The sequence below is a fragment of the Leishmania major genome, chromosome 22 (assembly GCF_000002725.2).
Source record: "Leishmania major strain Friedlin complete genome, chromosome 22".
Lineage (NCBI taxonomy): Eukaryota > Euglenozoa > Kinetoplastea > Trypanosomatida > Trypanosomatidae > Leishmania > Leishmania major.
Genome location: NC_007263.2, coordinates 17853 through 38169, shown reverse-complemented (window position 1 = coordinate 38169; position 20317 = coordinate 17853). Strand labels below are relative to the sequence as shown.

General features: G+C 57.2%; 4 protein-coding genes across 4 annotated transcripts; all 4 read left to right on the top strand.

Annotated features, from left to right (window-relative positions):
- Window positions 1-8688: 8688 nt before the first annotated feature.
- Window positions 8689-11802, top strand: LMJF_22_0090 (putative methyltransferase; the record flags this gene model as incomplete). The annotated part of the gene is made up of 1 exon (XM_001683111.1): window positions 8689-11802. One exon carries the CDS (start codon window positions 8689-8691, stop codon window positions 11800-11802), a length of 3114 nt encoding a protein of 1037 aa, XP_001683163.1.
- Window positions 11803-12541: 739 nt separating this feature from the next.
- LMJF_22_0080 (putative heat shock protein DNAJ) lies at window positions 12542-13537 on the top strand (the record flags this gene model as incomplete). Its single annotated transcript, XM_001683110.1, has 1 exon — window positions 12542-13537. One exon carries the CDS (start codon window positions 12542-12544, stop codon window positions 13535-13537), a length of 996 nt encoding a protein of 331 aa, XP_001683162.1.
- A 2140-nt stretch (window positions 13538-15677) lies between these two features.
- LMJF_22_0070 (conserved hypothetical protein) lies at window positions 15678-16547 on the top strand (the record flags this gene model as incomplete). Its single annotated transcript, XM_001683109.1, has 1 exon — window positions 15678-16547. The coding sequence occupies one exon, from the start codon at window positions 15678-15680 to the stop codon at window positions 16545-16547; it is 870 nt and encodes a 289-aa protein (XP_001683161.1).
- Window positions 16548-17461: 914 nt separating this feature from the next.
- LMJF_22_0060 (transcription factor-like protein) lies at window positions 17462-19780 on the top strand (the record flags this gene model as incomplete). The annotated part of the gene is made up of 1 exon (XM_001683108.1): window positions 17462-19780. One exon carries the CDS (start codon window positions 17462-17464, stop codon window positions 19778-19780), a length of 2319 nt encoding a protein of 772 aa, XP_001683160.1.
- Window positions 19781-20317: the final 537 nt, after the last annotated feature.

Below are 20317 nucleotides of genomic sequence, written 5' to 3'. Positions count from 1 at the left end.
TCTTTATCATCATCCTGTTACTTCCCTCTGCAAAAAAAAAAAACGCTTCGCATTCCTCGACATAAACGACTAGTCGTTTTTTCGTTTTTTTTTGTGTGTGTGTGTTTGTGTGTGTGGGGGGGGGGAGGGGGGTTGTCGGCGCAGCGCTCTCAGCAGCTCTCAATTCACTCGCCCCCCCCCACCCACTTTGTGTGCATGTTTGCCAACACAACAGCAAGGCAACGCAATCATGGACACACATTGAGAGAGATGTCGTGCTTGTCTCGCCTGGTGCTGCTGACTTGATTTCGTTTTCTCTTTTTCATTTATGACTTTGTGCATGTCCTTGATAAGCCGCTTCTTTGCGAGTATCTTAACTAATATCGAACTTCAAGAGTCGATCTATTTTCTCACTTCACTTCTTCGCTCGTTCCACCATTTTGATTCTCGCCCCCACCACACACACACACACCTCTAACCCTCACCTCCCTTTTCTTTCTTTTGTTACTCAGACGCTTCCGACACATGCAGTGAAGTGGGTCTCGCACTCATGTAAGAAGTGTCTCTGCCCATCACTCCCTTTTCTCCCTCCCTCTCTCTCTCTCGCTTCCACGTTTCTATGTCCCTTTGATTTTTCCCCCGAAACTATCCCTCTCTTTTTTCTTCTCAGCCGCACGTTGTTCACACGAGCAGGAGCGAGTAAGTTCTTGAGGAGAAAAAGAGTGAGAACAAGCGAGTTTCTCCATCGCGGCCTTCCCGCCCACCCCACCCCCTTTCTCTCCTCTCTGACACGCACACACTCTGCCACATGTGCAATCTGAGATAAGGCGCGCTGCGCTGCATTCCTTCCCCGTAACCTCCTCTCTCTTTTTTCTTTCTCTCACACAAGGGAGGGAAGAACTGGCAGGGAAAGGTGAAGCGGGGAAGTGCCAGTGCGTGAAAGGGGCGCAGACGAAGAATCCAATATTCAACGGAGGGCGAAGTATGCCGGACACTTCCTGCTTTGATGCGTACTTGTTTCTGAAAATGTGTATGGCGGGTTTCTTTGCAGGGCCTAAAACCTGCAACGATAAGGCTGGCCGCGATTCATCGTTGGTTCTCCCTTTTCTGTATATATTACAGCATAGGTGTATTGAAGAAAGGTGAGTGATCACGCATCTCACTTCTCTTTTCCTTCCTCGACTCCTCTCCCGCCGTTGGTAAGGGAGATCAGCTCCACCCCCACTGAAGAAAAAGAAAACGCTGGCCTTGGAGGGGCGGCGTCCAGCGAGAGCGAGAGAGAGTTTTTTTTTTGTTGTTTTCTTCCGCTTTGGGGTCACGCATATCTCAATGTTTCTCTCTTCTTTCCAGCTTTTCTCCCACATCCAAGTCACGAAGCTTGATGTATTTTCTTCTGTTTTCCTCTGCTGGCAACAGTATCCTGCCCTCTGGCACGAGGGTCTCTGTTACTTCTTTTGGGGGAAGGAGGCCAACCTGTTCTACGACCTTGTCTGTGGGCTCAAATCAGTCTCACCCTGCGACCAGCAGCCCCCATCATGTAAGTCACCGCGTGAGACATGATGGATAAGGAAGGGTGGGCTCTGCATTTGCGTAGAAGTCATCAAACTGATAATCAGCAATTCGGCAAGAGTGGCATACACACATCCGTTTGGCCTACTGGGCGCTGTCCAAGACGCTTGTGATATCACCCACATCAGGCTAGAACCATGGGATGAAGCCCTGCAGCTTCACAAAATACCTTGCCCCCTTCCCCCTCCCTCCCTCACCTCTTCTCTCCACTCTCCTGCTCGCGAAGGCAGGAGAATGTTTATCTTTCCGTTTGCTTTTGCGTCTCTCTTTCTCTCACTGTGTCGTGATCATACTTGTGTTTCGGCGTTGCCTTCTTCCCCCCCCCCACCACCACCACCATCACCACCAAACCCCACCCCCTTCGCGTTACTTCTCAGAAACTCCGTTTTTTTTCTCGTGTGTGTGTGTATGTGTGTGCGCGGGGGGTGCGTGCGTGCGTGTGTGCGTGCTTCTGAAAGGGCGAAGGAACTGCGCGATGCGGAAATGAAGCGGGGAGAAGAAGCACGGCGGACATGTGGAAAATATACAAGTTGGAGGACATTGAAGTGCAGAGAAGGGTATGTGTGTCGATCTCTGTTTCTGTGTACGCTTGCATGTGTGTGTGTGTGTGTGTGTGTGTCCATGCACGCGTCAACCTGTGTACAGCTACTCGAAATCAGCAGCAAGCGGTCGTGCGCAGTATTCCTTCCCCGTTGCTTTCACTGATGTGGACTCACCACTGTTCTTGTTTGTTCCGCAATTAGTGTGCTCTTTTCTTTGTTTTGACGTGTCCACGCTCGCTTTCGTTTTTTTTTCGCACGACGCTTCTCTCGAGCGTCGCTCTCCACTCTTCCCTGCTTCGCTCTTTTTTCCTCTCGTTTTGCTGGCTTACAACCAGCGGTGGGGCAGCAGCTAAGCTGCAGTCTGCGCCACGCGCCCTGTTTCCCGCCCTCACACTTCCCTGATCCGTGAAGCCGACATCTCAATAGGGAAATCGCACCAAGGACGGCGGTGAAACACAGCAGAGAACATAAGCGCGATACGGCGGGCATCTCTGTTGCGAGTCTCTCTTTACTTCTCGCTCATGTACTGATGACTAGTCGTCTTCGGGTTTTCCTCTGTCGTCTTCGCCTTTCTTCTCATGTGATTCGTTTTGGGAATTCCCCTTATTCTCCCCATCGAGCCTCCAAGGGATTTTGGCGTGCGTGTCGGTGCTGCGGTGGCGTTTGTTGTTGATCTTCCTCCACGCGCTTCTTCAGTACAGCTCATTTTCTGTCGACTTCGTTCTCCCTCTTCCTTTACTTCCGTGTGCGCGTGCGTCCCTTTCTCGTTTCCTCTCATCGTCTCTCCACTTTCCGAAGCCTTGGAGCGATGCGCACTCCATCCACGTGCCGCTCTGTGTCTCTGTGTGTGTGTGTGTGTGTGTGTGTCGCTCTTTCTTAGAGTGTTTCCATCTGCCTCTATCACTGCTCCTCTTGTCTACTCCTTGTGCCCTTGCACTCGTCCCCGTATCTTTCCCACCAGCCCTTCCTTGGGATTAGCCGCGTGCTCGGCAATGGGAAGACACTAGTTGATGCCCCCTTCCCTCTCTCCCCCCTCTTTTTTCTGCTTGTTCGTCTCATTGTCGCTTGTCCGTTTTTCCCTCGTTCGATATGTCTCCCCGCACGCACGCACGCACATCAGCGTGTGGCTCCTCTCTTTCGTTTTCTCTTTACGGCCAGTGTTTGGGAGATTGCTCTTGCTCTCTCTCTCTTCCTTTCATGCTCCCCTTCTTCTCTTCCCCGTTACATAATTCTTTTGCGCTGCTCTTCTTGTTGGTGTCGTCCCGCGCGGACGGAGGCGAGGCTCATAATGAAGGTGATGATGATTGCGTTTGCCTCCTCCGCGCCCTCCTCGACCTTTTCCCTCCCTCCCTCTTTTTCTCCGTCTCTCTTCCTACGTCGTGTCAGTGTTCATGCCAACCTTTTTTTCACGTGTTTGTGTGCTTGTCTTTGTGCTCCGTAAGCGTGATTGTGAGTGCGTCTCTTTTTTTTTTTGCGTGCGCTCCTTTTCCCCTTCCGCACTCGTCACCCTTCGCTTCCCCTCTCCCTCTCTCGCTGATCGAGGAGGGGTGACGACTGACCGTCGCATATATATACACATACACACACACATCTAGCCACCTAATGTGTGTTTTTTTGTCTCTCAATTATTCTGCCTTCCTTGTCTTCTTCCTGCCACCCCCACCCACCCACCCTCTCTCTACTTCAAGCACAACCTCGATCTTTCGACAGGAAGCGAATGGAAAATGGAAAAAAGGAGAAAACCAATACAGACGCATGTATAGCGAGGTGCTGTAGCTCTCATTTTGCAGCTTGTTGCTGTCGTTATCTTCTCGACGAACTAAAGCCGAACGTAAAACCGTGGCGCACATCGGCCTGATGTGCGCTGGTTCCTCTTGGGCAAAACATGCATCCGTGGCCCGAAGGGCCCATCCTCTCCGTTCGCCCACCCGCGCTCTCAATCGCTAGCAAAGCGCCGTCGATGTGTCTACAGTTCTTTGTTGTTGTTCTCGTGAACACGGCGCTGATCACGACCCATATCATCCCGCATGTGTGCAATCGGACCGCCCTGCCCCCATGCCAACGCCTTCCTCGATCCGCACTCTCTGCCCCGCCCGCCGCAGAGCGCGTATCTGAATCGAAAGAAAAACGAAAACGAAACGAAAAGAGAGACACAAGAACGCTGTTGTAAAGTCTTCGCTGAATGCTTTACTTGATGTAGGCCGAACTGCGATGGCGGGTGGTAACCTGCGTGCCCTGTTTTCAAACAAAACACGTATGCTACGACGCAGAAGTAGGGAACTGACGAGCTCGGAACGCACCGCTGCACAGTGACTCTCTGTCGCATTCCAAAATGCACGGAATGGCGAAAACGTGATGACTCCGCGAAGTGTAAACGCGGAGGTGGAGCAACAAAAATGGTAAAAACGGAGCGTTGCTAGCGCGGCAAGAAGGGCAGAATAGCTGCTGGCCCTCTCTTTCTCTCTATCCATCAGGGAGTCGTTTCTACTGTTTTCGTCCGCGCCTCTGTGTGTGTGTGTGTGTGTGTTCTTGTTCTTGTCAGCCCCTGCTTGCTGACCTGCCGTTTGGCATTGCCCGTTTTTCAGCTGTGTGGGTGTGCGTTTTCGGGTTGCTGTCGCTGTCGCCGATTCTGTGGCGTGGAGGAGGCTTCTCTCCATCGCCATGCATAGAGCCCGCTTTGGCGGCCTTTCGAAGATCCACCACACGGAAACCATACGGATGCAGATCCTCGCGCTGGGCGATCCGTAACTTTATGCGTTCTGCTGCTTTTGTTGGGCATCGTTCTTCTTTCTTTTCCACCCACCCAACCCCCTTCAGATAGCTCTCGCGAAGCAGTTGTCGCTGAACAGAAGCGTGTGTTCTTTGTTAGCACCCGCACAGAATTTGTAAAGCAATGTCTCTCTTCTGTCATTGCGTCATATCCTCGCGTCTTCCCCACCACCACCACCTTCGTCCCTCCCTCAGTCTCATTCCTTGTTGATTCTCCTTTTGTTGTTAGTGATTCCCCTAGCTCTTTACTCCTCCCTTTCGTCTTGCTTCTATTTGTGATCTCCACGCGCACACGCAAGCGCATTAAGCACCCAAGTTGGTGCATAAGTGAGTGTCACTGACAGTGCGCCTTTGTGTGGATGCACACGGGCGTTCCCCTGTGTACTTGGGCGTCCCGCGAGGGGTAACAATAACCGAGTGCAAGCACATCACATCATCTCTGCTCGGTTACTGTCGACCATCACAGCTACTTTGCCATTTTCCCCCTTTTCACCTTTCCGACTCCGTCTGACTCTATCGCCAATGTGCGTAGAGAAGCGGAATGAAAAAACAAACAAACAAAAAAAGAAGTCCGCAGCAAGAGAGAGGCCACAGAAGGAACGGTGCAGAGCTCTCACGACACGTTGCTCCATGTTTGCGACACGATACCATCTGAAAACCACATAAGGCAGTCAGTGACCAGCTTTCCCGCGCGATTTCTCCTCACGCTTGTTTGTCTACCAACCTTGTCTTTTCACTTTTTCTTCTTTTGCTGGTGTTTTTTTTTTGTTTTCAAAAATGATTGCTTCGCATTGCTGTCGTTTCTTTTCCGCTTTTTGTTGTTGTTGTTTTGATCCACCTTGTACCTCCGCCTCCTCCCTCTCTTCGCATGAGCGAGAAGAAAACATGTATCTGTATTTGTGACGACGTGGCGAATGTGAACCGCCGCGCGCGCGCGCCTGTGACGCGTTGCCTACTCGGATACATCCCGAAGCGGTAGAGGCTGGCACATACGCAAGCAAAATACACGCCCTGCATGTGTGGAAGAGGCCGCAACACCAAGAAAAAAGAAAACGCTACAAACTCCCTCCGAGTTCTTTGACCAATGCGACTGTGTGGGTCCTCTGTGTCTGGAATGTGTGCGTCTGTGTATGTACTCTCTCTCCAACCGCGTCGCACTGAGCACAAGAGAAACCCCGCGGATGTTAAGCCTGCGCTCATGCCCTCTTCTCCTCCGTTCTGTCCTGTGTAGCTTCTCCCTTCCACCTTCCATGTCTGCGCCCCACCTGTGTTGGTGAGCGTGTGTCAGTGCCTGTGTGTATGTGTGTGTGTGTGTTTGTATTCATCACACCTGGAAGAGCAGCAACAACAGAGAAAAAATCTCCTTCTCCTCTGTATCTATCTATCTCTTTGTCGTTTGTTTATCCCTGTGTACCTCTTTCGCGATGGTGGTGGATGTTGCAGCGTGTGTTTCTCTTGTCCTCAAGTGGTTCAAAGTGGCTCCAGGCATCCGCACAGAACCGCCGGTAACTTCATGGTCTCTGTTTCCTTTTTTTTTTGTTCTTTTCGTTCTGTGTCCTCGTTTTCTTTGGTTGTTTCCTCACCGTGAGAGCTCCCGTAGAAGAGGTCTGCGACGTTACCGTGCCCCTCTTGTGTCTCAACGTCATGCGGATCTATTTGCGCCACTCCCTCAGCTGTCTTTCATCTTCAACCGTTTTGCCCCTTGCATACGCAGGTGCGTGTGTTCGCATACAGTCGTCTGCATGTTTGTCTTCTTCGTGCAGCACGTGGCAGTGGATCTCCCTCTCTCTCTCTTTTCACTGCACAGATTCAGCGAAACGGGAAAACGTCAAGCAACGACTATAAGCAAGCAGCAGCTCCGGCGGGCATTCAGAGTCGTTCGGCTTCTCCGTTTTTTTTTGTTTGCGCTCCCTTGCGAGACATCGCGCACACCTCGATGTGTCGTGATACTACGTGAGGCACCAACGTTGACATCCATTTTTTTTTTGGTTTTCGATGCCTTCTTATCCCATGGGCCTGTGTATTGACAGGGCCTCTCTCCATGTGCTGTGTGTGCGAGTCGCCGACGACCAGTCGCCTCCCTCTTTACTCTCTACTCCACATCATTGGTCTAACACCGTGTGTGGGTGGGCGCGAGGGGCTGTGCCTGGATGCACGTGCCCTAGTGTGGATGCTGGTCTCGTCTCTCTCTCTCTCTCGCTGCCGAATACATCTCCCTCATGTTTCCACTCACACTCGTCCTTTGGGTTGACGATGTTACTCTTCGCACTGCTCCTACGCCCTTCTTTGGCCCCACCCTATTCCTCGCCTTTCATCTGTTTCACGTGTATATGCGCATGCGAGTGTGCGTTGTTGCTGTCCTTCTCCAATTAATGGGCTCCTCTGCGCGTCGTTGGTGTTACGCGCTTTCTTTTTGCATCTTGTTTTTTGTTCTCCGCTTCGTGAGTGCACACCCGCCGGTGTGTACGCGATGAGCGGGTGTGCGCTGGCGTGGTACGGGAAGCGTACTGCGAACGCTTGCGCGCCTTCGTTCCTCTCTTCCTCTGTTTCCACCACCTCCGTGGACGCGCTTGGTTACACTGGAGCACAACAACGATTGCGCAATTCTCCTTCCTCGCTGTCGCTCTCCCGCACTCCGTCCCCCCCCCCACTCACTCCATTCCATTCACTTGCACGCACCCGCGTGGCTGCGTTTCAGTCTCGAGTTGAAGCGCACGCGTGAGTGGAGAACCACACTCGCTGCGAAGTACGATAGGATAATCGGAAAACTCCTCTGTAGTCTCCGCGGAATCGTGCGAGGTGAAAAAGGGAGAGGAAAAGTGTGCTGCATAGCTTGCGCAAGGCCACGCAATCGGCTGTTAACGGCCGTGTTCTATTCGCCATGTCTTCTTTTCGTTCTTGCTTCACTTCCTTTTTGTGTATGATGGCTTTGTTGGGGGAGGGGAGATGCGCTACGCGCTCGGTGAGAAGACGTGGGAAAGAGAAATGAGTCCCGCTGACACTGGCCGCAACGCGCTCCCCGTCGTCTTCCTAATTTTTTCGTTGTTCTCTGCCCCCCCCCCTCCCTCCCTCCCTCCCTCCCTCCCATCTTTTACTGAAAAAAAAGCAGCTCAGAGTAAAATAAAGGAAGAAAAAAGAAACAACGGAAGTCAGACACACGAACCTGTCCGCGGCGCGCGTCACTTACCTTGACGGCTGCGGCCCTTGCACCGCTCTTCGCCCCCTCCTCTCCCTCCCCTCCAGTAGGTTGGTGTGTGCTTGGCGGTACGATGCAGCGTGGCACGCAGTTTCCGTACAACCGAAGGAAGATGTTGCACTGGGGCACCATGAAGCACTTCACGTCACCTTCTCGAGAACAGGAGCACAAATCCAGGAGAATATAGCGTTGCTCAGCGAAGTAGCGCTGCACACGACCGCCGTCGTCGCTCATTCCAAGCCCCACCCCACCCCACCCCACCCCCGCTTTGCCTCTGTTGCCCATCCAGTGACGCTGTACCTTCCCCCTCGTTTCCCCGACCCCCATCTCTCCGACCCCTCTGTGCTCACTGCGCCACACCGCACACACACAGCGTACGCCTGACACTGTCCGATCAGGTCGTTATTGTTTTCCCACTGTGGCTCTCCGCACTCCCCACCTACACGTCGATTCGGAGCGGAAAGCAGGGACCCGTCCGTAGCACGCCTCAGCAGCGGTGCACGCTTACTTGAAAGGAATAGGTGGAGAGAGCGCGCGAGGTCACACTGGTGAGCGTCAACCTGCCCTCGCCCCTTTTTTTCGTGTCGTGATTCCGTCTTCTCGAGCAGCACTTCCCTCTCCGTTCAGCTCCCCATGCAGCTGCAAAGCCTCAAGGCATTAAGCGAGGCACGCAAGGACGCGCCGCACCATAGATGGTGTTGTCACGCAAATGATGCGTGGTACAATGCCGTCCACGCCGATGGCGCAGCCGGCGTCTCTGACGCACAAATGACCGACGTGGAGGCTGCGCTGGAGGGAATGCTTAACGACGCGTCACCGCTGTGTGCGGAGATGCTGCAGTGCGTCCTGCGCCACGCTAACGTGACGCCCAATCCTAACGACGCGGAGTTCCCCGGCCCGATGTGCACGCCTCTCTGCAAGAAAGACACCGCTCGCCTGCGCCAGCATGCGTACACGGTCACGGAAAAGAGCGACGGTATTCGCGTAGTGGTGGTTTCCTTGTGGACGCCTCGTTTTCCCGCATGGGTGGCGGACAGTGCAGCCGACGCTGTCTCGGCATCGGTGAATCTCTCGCATCTCGCAAGTGTATTGGCGCTGGAGCGCGCACGCCGTGCGCTGCGCCGGTATGCCGGTCAGGGCGAAGACGCCGCCGTTCGCGCGACCATCTCCCTTGGAGGGCGGAGCTGCACGCTCGAGCTGCTGTCCACTCTCGAGCCGTGCGAGTCAGAGTGTTTTACCCTGAGGGTGGCGACTGCCGCGGATGACGCCTCGCCGTCCACAATGGTGACGCTGCACCGCCACCGGCGGGGACGTCATTTTGCCTACGCAGTGGACCGCTCACTAGACGCCGCTTACCTCTTCATGGATGATCACACGACTCTCCAGTACCACACCTTTGTGCTGGATGCGGAGCTCATGTCGGTGCACCGGTCTGCAGCTGCCTCGCCTGCAGTGCCTCGCTTGGTACTTGGGGTATTCGACCTCTTCGCTTACGCGGGAGCGGCCGACAATGTCTTGGTCAACTTGGCAAAGCGCTCCATGGTGGAGCGATACGACGCGCTCAAGGCGGTGGTGCACACATGCGCGTTGCCCGTCTCCACCGGCGAATGCGGCTACGTATCCTGGTACGTCAAGGACATGTGGGCACTGGCTGACATTGGTGCCTGTCTGGCAAAGCTTCGCTACAGCGCCGAGTCACAGTGCTTTCTGTACGACGGTCCTCACGGCCCGACGGAAAACGATGGCCTCATCTTCACCCCAGACGAGTTCCCTGTGGCTGTGGGCTCCAGCAGCTTGCAGCTAAAGTGGAAGTGGCAGCACCTTCTGTCCATCGACTGGCTTCTCCAGGCGTCTGACAAGCAGCCGGACATGTACACCGTGTCTCTGTTTTTCGTCAAGAAGAACTACGGTCATCGCGAAGACGTGGCGGGACACTGGCGGCTGCGCAAGCCGATGCACATCCTGAACCCGCACGGCTTCGAAATGCCGGTGGACGCGGCCATCGTCGCCGAGTGCGCCTACGATGAGGCAACGCAGCGGTGGTACATCCAGCGTCTAAGACCGGACAAACTCGGCGCCAATTCCATCATCACCGCCATCTCGGTGTACGAGAGTCTCGTGGAGAACATTTCCCTTCCCCACCTGCTCGAGCTACTGCAGGTGGACGCGGAGAAAGCGAAGGGTCAAGCCGACACCCTGGAGTCTGCGGCCCGCGCACGCGTCGGCACCGCGTCCAAGGCGCTCGAGACGGTCTCCAGCGCCTTGGACACGATCGAGGCCGAGAATTGCGTGACGGCCAAGTTGGCGCTGCGCGCCATTCGCGAGAGTCGCGGAAACACAGAGCTTTACCTCATCACCTACACAAACAACACAAACAAGACGGTCCTGTATCCGCTGCCCTTTCCTCTTCGCAAGATACGCGACTGCATCGGGCTCGGTTATCACCCCGGCATCCGCGACGGCACACCCGTGCCGAGTCTCGAGGAGGCGCTTTACATTCAACTCGCGAACGCTGGCGGGTGCTATGCGTGGTCGGACTACGTTGTCGACGCCTTCTACGCCGGCGACAGTGGCTACTGGGAGATCATCCACGCCAACCCCCGAGGGAACAACAAGGAGGCCATCTTCGACAACGTCATCGAGCACCTTGACTGGCTCCTGCGACACCGCACGGCGCCGGAGACCGCGACTCTATTGGAGCGGAAGAGAGACGCGCCGCTGGTGGTGAGTCGCCCGCACAGCTCCGAGGCAACTCAGCAGACGAGCAGGCACTACAGCACCGTCGCGAAGGAGCTGGCCAATGAAGAGCGCAGTGACCTTCGCCGCTTCAACAACTGGGTGAAATCTGTGCTGCTCACTACAATGGCAGCGGCCATCCGGCGCGCGCTCAAGCCTCCGGCAAAGCTACATGTGTTGGATCTCTGCTGCGGTCGTGGTGGCGACCTGCTCAAGTGGCAGCACATCCACCCCGCCTTTCTCTTCATGACAGACGCCTCGGTCGAGTGCGTTGCGGAGGCGGCCGCCCGCTACAGCACATCCGAAGGGCAGAGTGTGAAAGTAGCCAAGGGAAAGCAGAAGGGGTTCCCGGCATTCTTCGCCGTGCACGACGCCTTCCACGCGGCCTCCGGACTGCGCGAGGACCTGTTGAAGCGGGGGCCATTCCAGCTCGCTTCGTGCCAGTTCTCGATGCACTACGGGTGTCGGTCGCAGGAGAGCATGCGGTACTTTGTCAAGGCCATCGCAGACTCGTTGGTGCCGCACGGCCGCTTTGTCGGCACCACCGTGAGCGATGTAGAGCTCCTTTACCGCGCCAAGGAGCACGGCGCCGAATTCGGCAACGACGTGTACGGTGTGCGCTTCGGCGCTGAAGCGTTTGCGCAGCTGCAGTCCGCAAACTTTGAGCCTGCCGCGCTGTCTTTTGGGGTACCGTACGCCGCGACGGTAGAACGCAGCGTGCAGGACATGACGGAGTACGTGGTGCCGTGGGACGCCTTCGTAGCACTCTGCGCGGAGCACCAGCTCAAGCTCGTGCTTGAGGACAACTTCATCCACTACTATGGCCAGCACAAGGACACAGAGGCTGGCAAAGCGATGACGCTGGAGCAGCGCCGCAAACGCCACAACGACGGCGACGTCGTAGACTGCCCCCTCTCGCCTAGCGAGCAAGCCGCGGTGGGACTCTATCGGCTATTTGTCTTTGAAAAGACAAAGGCGAAACAGAGCAGCTGCGGGACAGCAGAGAGATAAAAAGACAGATGTTCTGACTGAAGCGGCAGGGCGGTTTTCTCGCTCTGCAGCAGCGCTGTCGTTGGGCCAGTGCGGGCTTTCGCGCACCTCGTCTCCACTCCTCATCACGCAATCCATCGAGAGGGGCGAGGAGACTGCTAAAAAAGAAACGATGCACGTTTTGTCACAGACGCAACACAAACAGTAAAAGTCAGTAATCACTCGAAACTGCAGCGCCTGGTAAACGCAGAGTGACGGCTGAGCGTGCGACTGGGTCTCTCTGTGTGTTACCCTCACCCTTTCTAACCAAGCCATCAACGCCAGCCACACCGTCATTGTCTGGGTGGACGAGGCGGGCTGAACTGTCTCCGGCATGCGTTGATGCACAGTAATAGCATCCCGTCGCTACTCTCCCTCTGTCCCTCGCCACCTTCCTCTACTGGTCTCCTCCTCCACCCGCCTCTCTCCTGCGATGACGTTGTCGTGCACAACTGCCGTTTTCCTGTGGCCTCACACCCCTCCTCCCTTGCGGCCTTTCTTTTTCGTTTCCGTTCGCTCTTTGGCGCCTCCCCCCTCCCCGCCTAATCGAATGCACAGGTATGTATGTGTGTGTGTGTGTGCGTGCGCCTCTGTGTGTATGCGTGCTTACGTGAAGTGATCGTATTGGCCTTCTTTTGTTTTCATTGCTATTTTCGTTGCCCTGCCCTCCCCGTCTCCATCCATCCCCCGTTGTGTGTCTTTGCTAGAATTTAACGGCACAATGTTCGGAGGAGGCATGGATGATATGCTGAACGCCATGCTCAACGGCGGCATGGCCAGCTTCGGCGGCGGTCGCGGCGGGCGAGTACAGCGCAGTCGACGCGGCCGCGACGCGGCGTACGCCCTCCCTGTTACCCTCGAAGACCTATACAATGGCAAGATGGTGCAGGTAGAACGCAAGCGTACCGTGATGTGCCCCGATTGCAAAGGTACCGGCTCCAAGCGAAGAAACCTGCCACGGTGCGGCAACATGTGCCCCGTGTGCCGTGGCAGCGGCTCGCGTGTGATGGTGCGACAGATGGGTATGATGGTGCAGCAGATGCAGGTGGTTTGCGACGCGTGCCAGGGTTCCGGCGAGCACATCGACCCGCGCAACCGCTGCGGTCGCTGCTCGGGCAACAAAACAGTAGAGGTGGATGCCTCGGTGCAGGTGGTCGTGGAGAAGGGCATGGCGCACCGTCAGCGAATCACCTTTCCGCGGATGGCCAACGAAGAGCTTGGGGTGGAGCGCGCCGGCGACTTTGTCGTGGTAATCCAGCAGGTGAAGCACAACGTCTTCACCCGCGACGACTGTGACCTGCACATGCAGCACCACCTCTCCCTTGCGGAGGCTCTCTGTGGCTTTCAGTTCAAGTTCACCCATCTTGATGGTCGCGAGCTGGTAGTGAGGCAAGCGCGTGGGACTATAACGAAGCCCGGCGATGTCAAGTGCGTCATCGGCGAGGGTATGCCGGTGCACAAACAGGCCAACAAGTTTGGTAACCTCATCATTGAGTTCAACGTCAAGTACCCCGATCGCATCGAGGCAGAGCAGCTGCAGCTGCTCCGCGAAGCGCTGCCGCCGCCAAAGAGTGTCGACGTGGCTGCAGACAATGAGGCCAGCGACGTTTGCTACGTCACCCGAGAGGACTTGTCCGTCTTAGAGGAGGAAATCAAGAAGGACGAGGAGGCGGAGGAGGAGAATGAGGGCCCGCAGACCGGCTGCGCGACGCAGTAGTCGGTGTCAACATGTTGGTCGACGGTGCGGGAAGGTGTGTGTGTGTGTGGTGGGGGGGGTGATGGTGATGGTGAACGGGTGGTGCTGTACAGAGAGAAAAAGCAAAGAGCAGAGTGCGTACTCGGTGGCGCGCCTACGCTTCTCTATCTGCGTGCATGAATATGAAAGCTTGTATGCCATTCGGCAGGCAGTGGTCTCTCTCTCTCTTGCCTCGTTCGTTTCCAATGGATGCCTCCCTCTATCCATCCCCCCTTCCCCTTCCCCTTCCCCCCCCCGTACCCATTGTGTGCGACTTGTCTGCTTACTTGATTTGCTCGTCTCCCTTGTGTGATTTGGCCACGGCGCGCTCGCGCCCGGTCCATGCGTGCCCGCGGGGGCACAAGGGACTACAGAGCGCAAAAGCGTGGTGAAGATACGATAACTCTTTAACATCTAAACCACTCGACGCCCTTTTTTTGTGTGTGTGTGTTATTGTTGCCTCTGCGCCATACGACATGTATGCTTTTGGGTGTCTTTGTGCGTGCATGGGTGCATGGGCACGCTGCGGATTAGCTTAAATGCTGTTGCACCTCTGCGGCTCTCTACGGCTCGCATCCCCACTCCCGCTGTTTCCCTTGCTCTCTTAGTTCCTGGAGGGCGCGAGAGGTGGACGCACTGGTGCCTCATGGTATGCGTCACCCCATGCACATCACTCGTGGGGCTTTGTATTGTATCGGACCTCCGTTGTCACCTTCGCCAATTCTCGTCTCTCGCCGTGCCGCTACCTCCCTGATGACGGTGGAGGGGCACACACCTCCGTGCGTGGCATCAGTGCCCAGTACCTCACTCTCTGTAGTGGAATGCGAAGGAGCCCTCATATCCCTGCGAAATGCCGCAGCACTTCCGGTGGTGCCAGAATCAGGTGTCTACGGCGTGGGGAAGTCAGTGCGACGTACTACTACTGGTGTCGGCAGTCCAGGTCTGGATGGGGTCGCGTTCGAGAGACTCTCGACAGCGGACTCGTTTGCACCATCCACACGAGCGGCAGAGTACCAGCTTGGCGCACAGGTATCTCACCCGACCCTCACTCCCGCGACTGGTAGGGAGCCCGAGCCGCTCCTGGAGATGCACCGCGTGGGGGACCGGCATGATGGGGAAGCGGCTGTGAGGCGACCTGCGAAACAGGGGTATGTAGCGTTCGAGGCGAAGGGGCCGTGTTCAGATGACCGATTCGGCGCACGTGGTGTAATGGGTGTGTCTGTGGCCGCTTGACACCACGCGATGGGGTGTGTGGGCTGCCCGCTAGCGTGGAATTTGACGCATGTTCTAAGGCTATATGGAAACGTTGAGAAGAAAAATCGTGTCTGTACCTCGTGTGCGTCCGCATCGGAGATCGACAACGCGCTCCTCGATGAGCGCGTTCTAGTCGTCCAGCTGACTTATTTAGACGAGATCTCCTGTGTGGTGTCTGGACCTTCGCGCCTACCGCAGTCATGCCTCTCCACCGTTCGGAAAGTTCTGCATGACTGCGTAGGCAGCTCCCGTCGCTCGCACACAAATATATTGGGCGTGCAGGAGGTGGGCACACCACCACAAAAGCAGACGAAACACACGCATATCGACAGCGCCATTTCACCGCAGCACAAGTCCCAGGGAGTGAGGGGGCCGGGAGCATGTCGACCGCATTTGGCGAAGAGACTGCTGCTATGAAAAAGGATATCGAGGAAGGCGATGTGAGCAAACGCGGCGCCCCTTCATCGGCACCCCTTGCCTCGAATATGCACCACTGCTGCCATGTCTACGGAGGTTGCTTGCTCACGCCCGGCCAGCGCAGCCACGCACACGCGCATGCAAGCACGCTTTGCCCTTCTCCTTCTGCCACCACCGCCGCCATCGCCTCATTCTTCACGTCCCCCATTCCTTTCCACGTCTAATCTTGGCTTGTGTGACACTTGTCGCGTGCTGTTTTCGTAAGAGCATTGCTCGCTGACGTCCACACCGACAAGGGGGACCGAAACACCGGGTCAGCTGCCGCTCGTGCTTCGCATGCGTGGTACGTGCACAACTGTGTCCTCTGCCCGGTCTTTGCCCTTGTTTTTTTCTTGACCGCTCTGCCACGGTACCCCGCGACTCCCTGCGCCCAGTGCCGCAGCGCAGGCTCATGAACACACACGTGATTTCTGTGGGCTCACGGTGGGTGCACCACGAGGTGACCCAGGCACTGCGGCAGCGCCGCGGCGTGCGTGTGGAGGTGAACGAGGAGCTGCAGCACTGCGACTTCGCCAGTCGGGCGTCGTCGGTGTTGTACTGTGACGCGCACAGCGCGGAAATGCAACGCGATCAAGCATCGCTGGTGCTCCGCTTGCAGGAGGCACGCCAGCGATGTGGGACGCAGCCTGTGATTCTCATGGTTCGCATGGATAGTGATAACGAAGTCTCTCTCGAGAGACTCTCGTGGCTGAATCTGGAGTGCGGAGTGGCGCAGCAGTGCGGACTCATCCTTGTGTGGTCACTCGATGATGCAGTGCAATACCTGGCAAGTCTCGCAGCGTACGCGGTGACGTCCCTAGAGTTCACAGGGGCGGCGCGTCCGTATGTTGGGGACGCACCACTGCCGGTGCTCGTCGATGCACTCACACAGACGCCGCAGGTGGTCACGCGCAACGATGTGGTGCGCATCGCCAATCGAAAGACCAGCGTAGCCGATGCGCTGATGAGTGAGGCGTCGGAGTGGGAGGGCATCGCAGGGCTTGGACGCAAGAAAGCGGCTCGTTTGCAGCACCTCTTTCGCACACCATTTCTGTCCTCGCAGCAGCGCATCGACTCCTTTGTACCGGCCACCGGCGGCAGCAGTTTCTCTACCGCTTCTAAAGCCGCAGAATCTCATCTCTCGCAGCCAACAGGAGAGTCCACAGCGCGGCCGACAGAGGCCCTTAGCGTCGACACGGCCGTAACCACCGAAGGAAGACGTCGCATGATGAGCGCACTGCAACAGCGGCTTGACAAGGAAGACGAGGAAGGCGGCGAATGAGGCAACGTCGGCAATCAGCGTGCGCGCACCTGCCGCGGTCGGCGATGCATCCGTACTACTCCGTGTTGAGGGCTCCTATTGTAGCTCCTTTCTTCTTGCTCTTAGCTTCCAGTATGGTGTCCGGTGGAGACGGAGTATATCACACGTCTATCGCGCGCACCGTCGGAGTTACTGTGTGTGCATCTGCGTGGGTGAGCTCCCCCCCCCTCCCCTACTTCTCCCCTCTGTCTTTCGAGAAGGGCTGATACACGCGCAGCACCACCACACAAACACAGACAAGCGTCTCACTTCTTCTCTGCTCCGCCTCCTCTTCCTCCCGCACCCCCCTGCGCTTGGGCCCCGTATGAAGTGGAGCGCTGGTTAGCACGAAGCGTCTGTCAACGTCACGGACAGCTTTGGCCATGTGCACGCACACGTGTGACTCCTTGTGCCCGCAAGCGCCGCCCGCTCGCCGTCTGTCTTTGCGAGCCTTTTGTTTCCCATGCCGCACCTCTTCACCCTGGCCTACCTTTTTTTTCCTTTCGTCGGCAGAGGGAGCACACAGCATCACGCCCTTCGCACTCACCGTAAGTGAAAAACACGCGCACGCACACAGTTGCTCGACCGCACCACATCACACCCCCCACCCTCCACTCCATCGACGTGTTTCGAGCTTGACGGGGGTCAGGGCAGCGACGTTAGCCAAACGCGGGTGCCCTCCCGCCTGTGCTCTGCTCTTCACGACAGAGAGAGCGAAAGGAGGGCAAGCGCGCGCGACAGGGCACGCGTTGGTCGATCGTGTTGTTTTCTCTCTTTTAGGGGTGTGAAGCTCTTGAGGTGCGCCAGTGGCGGCGGCGGTTGCCGAGTTTTCCCCTTCTCTCTCCCTCTGCGCGTCACGCTTCCGCTCCTCGACCGCTGTCCTTTTGTTTTCTACCATGGCGGAGGCCAACGTCGAGAATGAGCGCAGCGTTCGCGTCGCGGATGAGCTGCGGCGGGAAGTGTACGAGTGCCCCAGCTGCTTGGAGCGGGTGAAGCTGCAGCAGCCCATTTGGTCATGTAAAGAGTGCTTTCAAATTTACCATTTTGCCTGCATTCGGCGATGGGCACAGGTGGACCGCGACACCGTCGTCTTCTCGTGTCCGCAGTGCCGCCACATGCAACCGAAGCCGCTGACGGATCTGTGCTTCTGTGGGAAGGTGTCGAAGCCGAAGTACGACCCGCTCGTGACGCCCCACTCGTGCGGGCGCCTCTGCGGACTTGTACGGCCGTTTTGCACGCACAGGTGCCCCGCACAGTGCCATCCTGGCCCTTGTCCGCGATGCCAGCTGCTGGTGGGGCCCCAGCGGTGTCCATGCGGGGCAACGATCTACACCTATCCGTGCGGTCAGCCCGACCCGGAGACGACGTGCGACAATCCGTGTAGGCGTCCTTTGGCGTGTGGGACACATACGTGCCCGCTGTCCTGCCACACCGGGCCGTGCCCGCCTTGCTCGGAGTCGACGACGCTCATCTGCTACTGCGGCCAAACCACGAAGCAGCATCCCTGCACAAAGGAGACATCGTTTGCGTGTGGAAGCGTGTGCGGTAAGTCACTGCGATGTGGTAAGCACACGTGCACGCTACTGTGTCACAGTGGCGAGTGCCCGCCGTGCCCGACGGACCCCGCCAGCGTTCACACCTGCCCATGTGGTGCGTCAGAGCTGCAAACCGTGCGGTACGCATGTACCGACCCTGTTCCGCAGTGCGGCCGCATATGCAACAAGCCGCTCTCCTGTGGGCAGCACCGGTGCCAGCTGAAGTGCCACGCAGGCGCCTGCCCACCGTGCGAGGTGCGTGTGGACGTCTCGTGTCGTTGCCGAAAGGTGCGCAAGCGACTGTCATGTGCAGAGTCGAAGAACTTCACCTGTACGTATGAGTGCGGCACAAAGCTGTCGTGCGGACGACACAAGTGCAAGGTCGTCTGCTGTCCAGACCGCAACAAGACTCAAACAAATTCGCACATGTGCTTTCAGGTATGCGGCCGTCCGCTTCCGTGCGGGCACACGTGCGAGGACCTCTGCCACGCCTCCACGCAGTGCCCGCCGTGCGTGCACGTCGTGACCGAAATGCTCACGTGCTACTGCGGCGCGGAGGTGCTGCGACCACCGCAGCAGTGTGGCACACAACCGCCCGTGTGCAAGCGAGCCTGCCGCATCCCACGTCCGTGCGGCCACCCGGTGGGCCACAACTGCCACTGTGGGCCGTGTCCCCCTTGCGGGGCACTCGTCAAACGCCGGTGTCCGAGGCACAACACGTTGGTGACGCTGCCATGTGGCGTTACGGATCTGGCGTGCGAGGAGGAGTGCGGGATGGAGATGCCCTGCGGGCACTTCTGCGACCGCGTGTGCCACAGTGGACCGTGCGTCGAGGAAGCGAATCCGTGCCACCAGCAGTGCGATCGGCTGCATGAGGAGTGCGGGCACCGCTGCGCCAAGCCGTGTCACGGTGCCACGCCATGCCCGCCGTGCTCGGTGTACCTGCGGTGCACGTGCAACTGCGGTCGCGTGACGCGCAGTCTTCCGTGCGCCAAGGTCGGCAAGCGGAAGGCGGAGGGGCCAAACAAGTTTGCGGTGGTTGTCCCATGCGACAACGACTGCCTCTTCACTCGCCGCCTCGACGTGCTCACGTCGCTCAGCAAGACGAAGAACGAGAAGTTTCTGTATTCTCTCATGCTGTGGGACGCCGCGCAGCAGGACGCATGCGCGGTGCAGCAGGTGGAGCGCCAGCTGATGAACTTCGTCGAAGGAAAAGAGTCGGTCGTCTCGCTTCCGCCGACCAACTCCGCGACGCGTGCGCTTGTGCACGCACTCGCCAAGTACTTCCACGTACATTCCGAAGGCGTTGACAACGAGCCGAATCGCTCATGTCTGCTGACCAAAACAGGCGCCACCGCTGCACCGCCTGTGCTCCTCAGTGACGCTGTGCGGGACGCGCAGATGGACCCGCTGCAGTTCCTAATGCAACGTGCGAAGCCGTCGCTCAAGGAGAAGCTGTGCCTCGTCGTGACTGGCCACCACCTGACCGAAGTCCTGCTGGCATCACTGTTGAGCGATTTGGCCGGTCGATTTGTGATCGCCCCACCAGAGGTTGGCAAAGACGGTGCGCAATCGTTTCTCATTGCCTTCACAACGCACAAGCGCGCGGAGGAGGCGGTAAAGAAGCTGGAGGCAAGCAACACTCAGCGCACCTTCACTGTCGCCCGTGCCACCGCATAGGACACTCCCCTTGCACGCTCTTGAGAGCGATGACGAGGATGGCAGGAACGGGTGCGAAGGGGCGAAGCGCGCACACACCAAGGAATGCGGGAATGTGAGAGGGGCTTCCACGGAACTCGTATGTATGGTATTGTTTCGCCATAGTTTTCTTTTTTTTTTCTTGCTGTTCCATGTGTGGTTGTCGGTGTACCGGCGGTTGTTTTGCCTTCTTCTCGGTGGTGTGCTTGCATGCTTTGCCTAACCTTTAACGACTGGGGTGGAGGCGTGCCGATGATCGACTAAGCGCCCTGGCGCTTTCTTTCTCTTTTTGTTCTCTCATGTGTCGGCGACGAAGAAGGTGGTGGTCGTGGTGGCAGTGTGCGCTCGATGCTGAGGTGGGGTGGTGGCGAAGTGCGGGAGCGAGGTCGAGTCTGTGGTGCTAGAGTCGCTGTGCTGTTCATGGTGTGCGATGGTTACTTTACATTCCCCTCTTCCCTGTCGTTTGTGCCGTACTTACCTCTCCTTACCGCCATAACCCCCACTCTCGCCGCGGTCGTC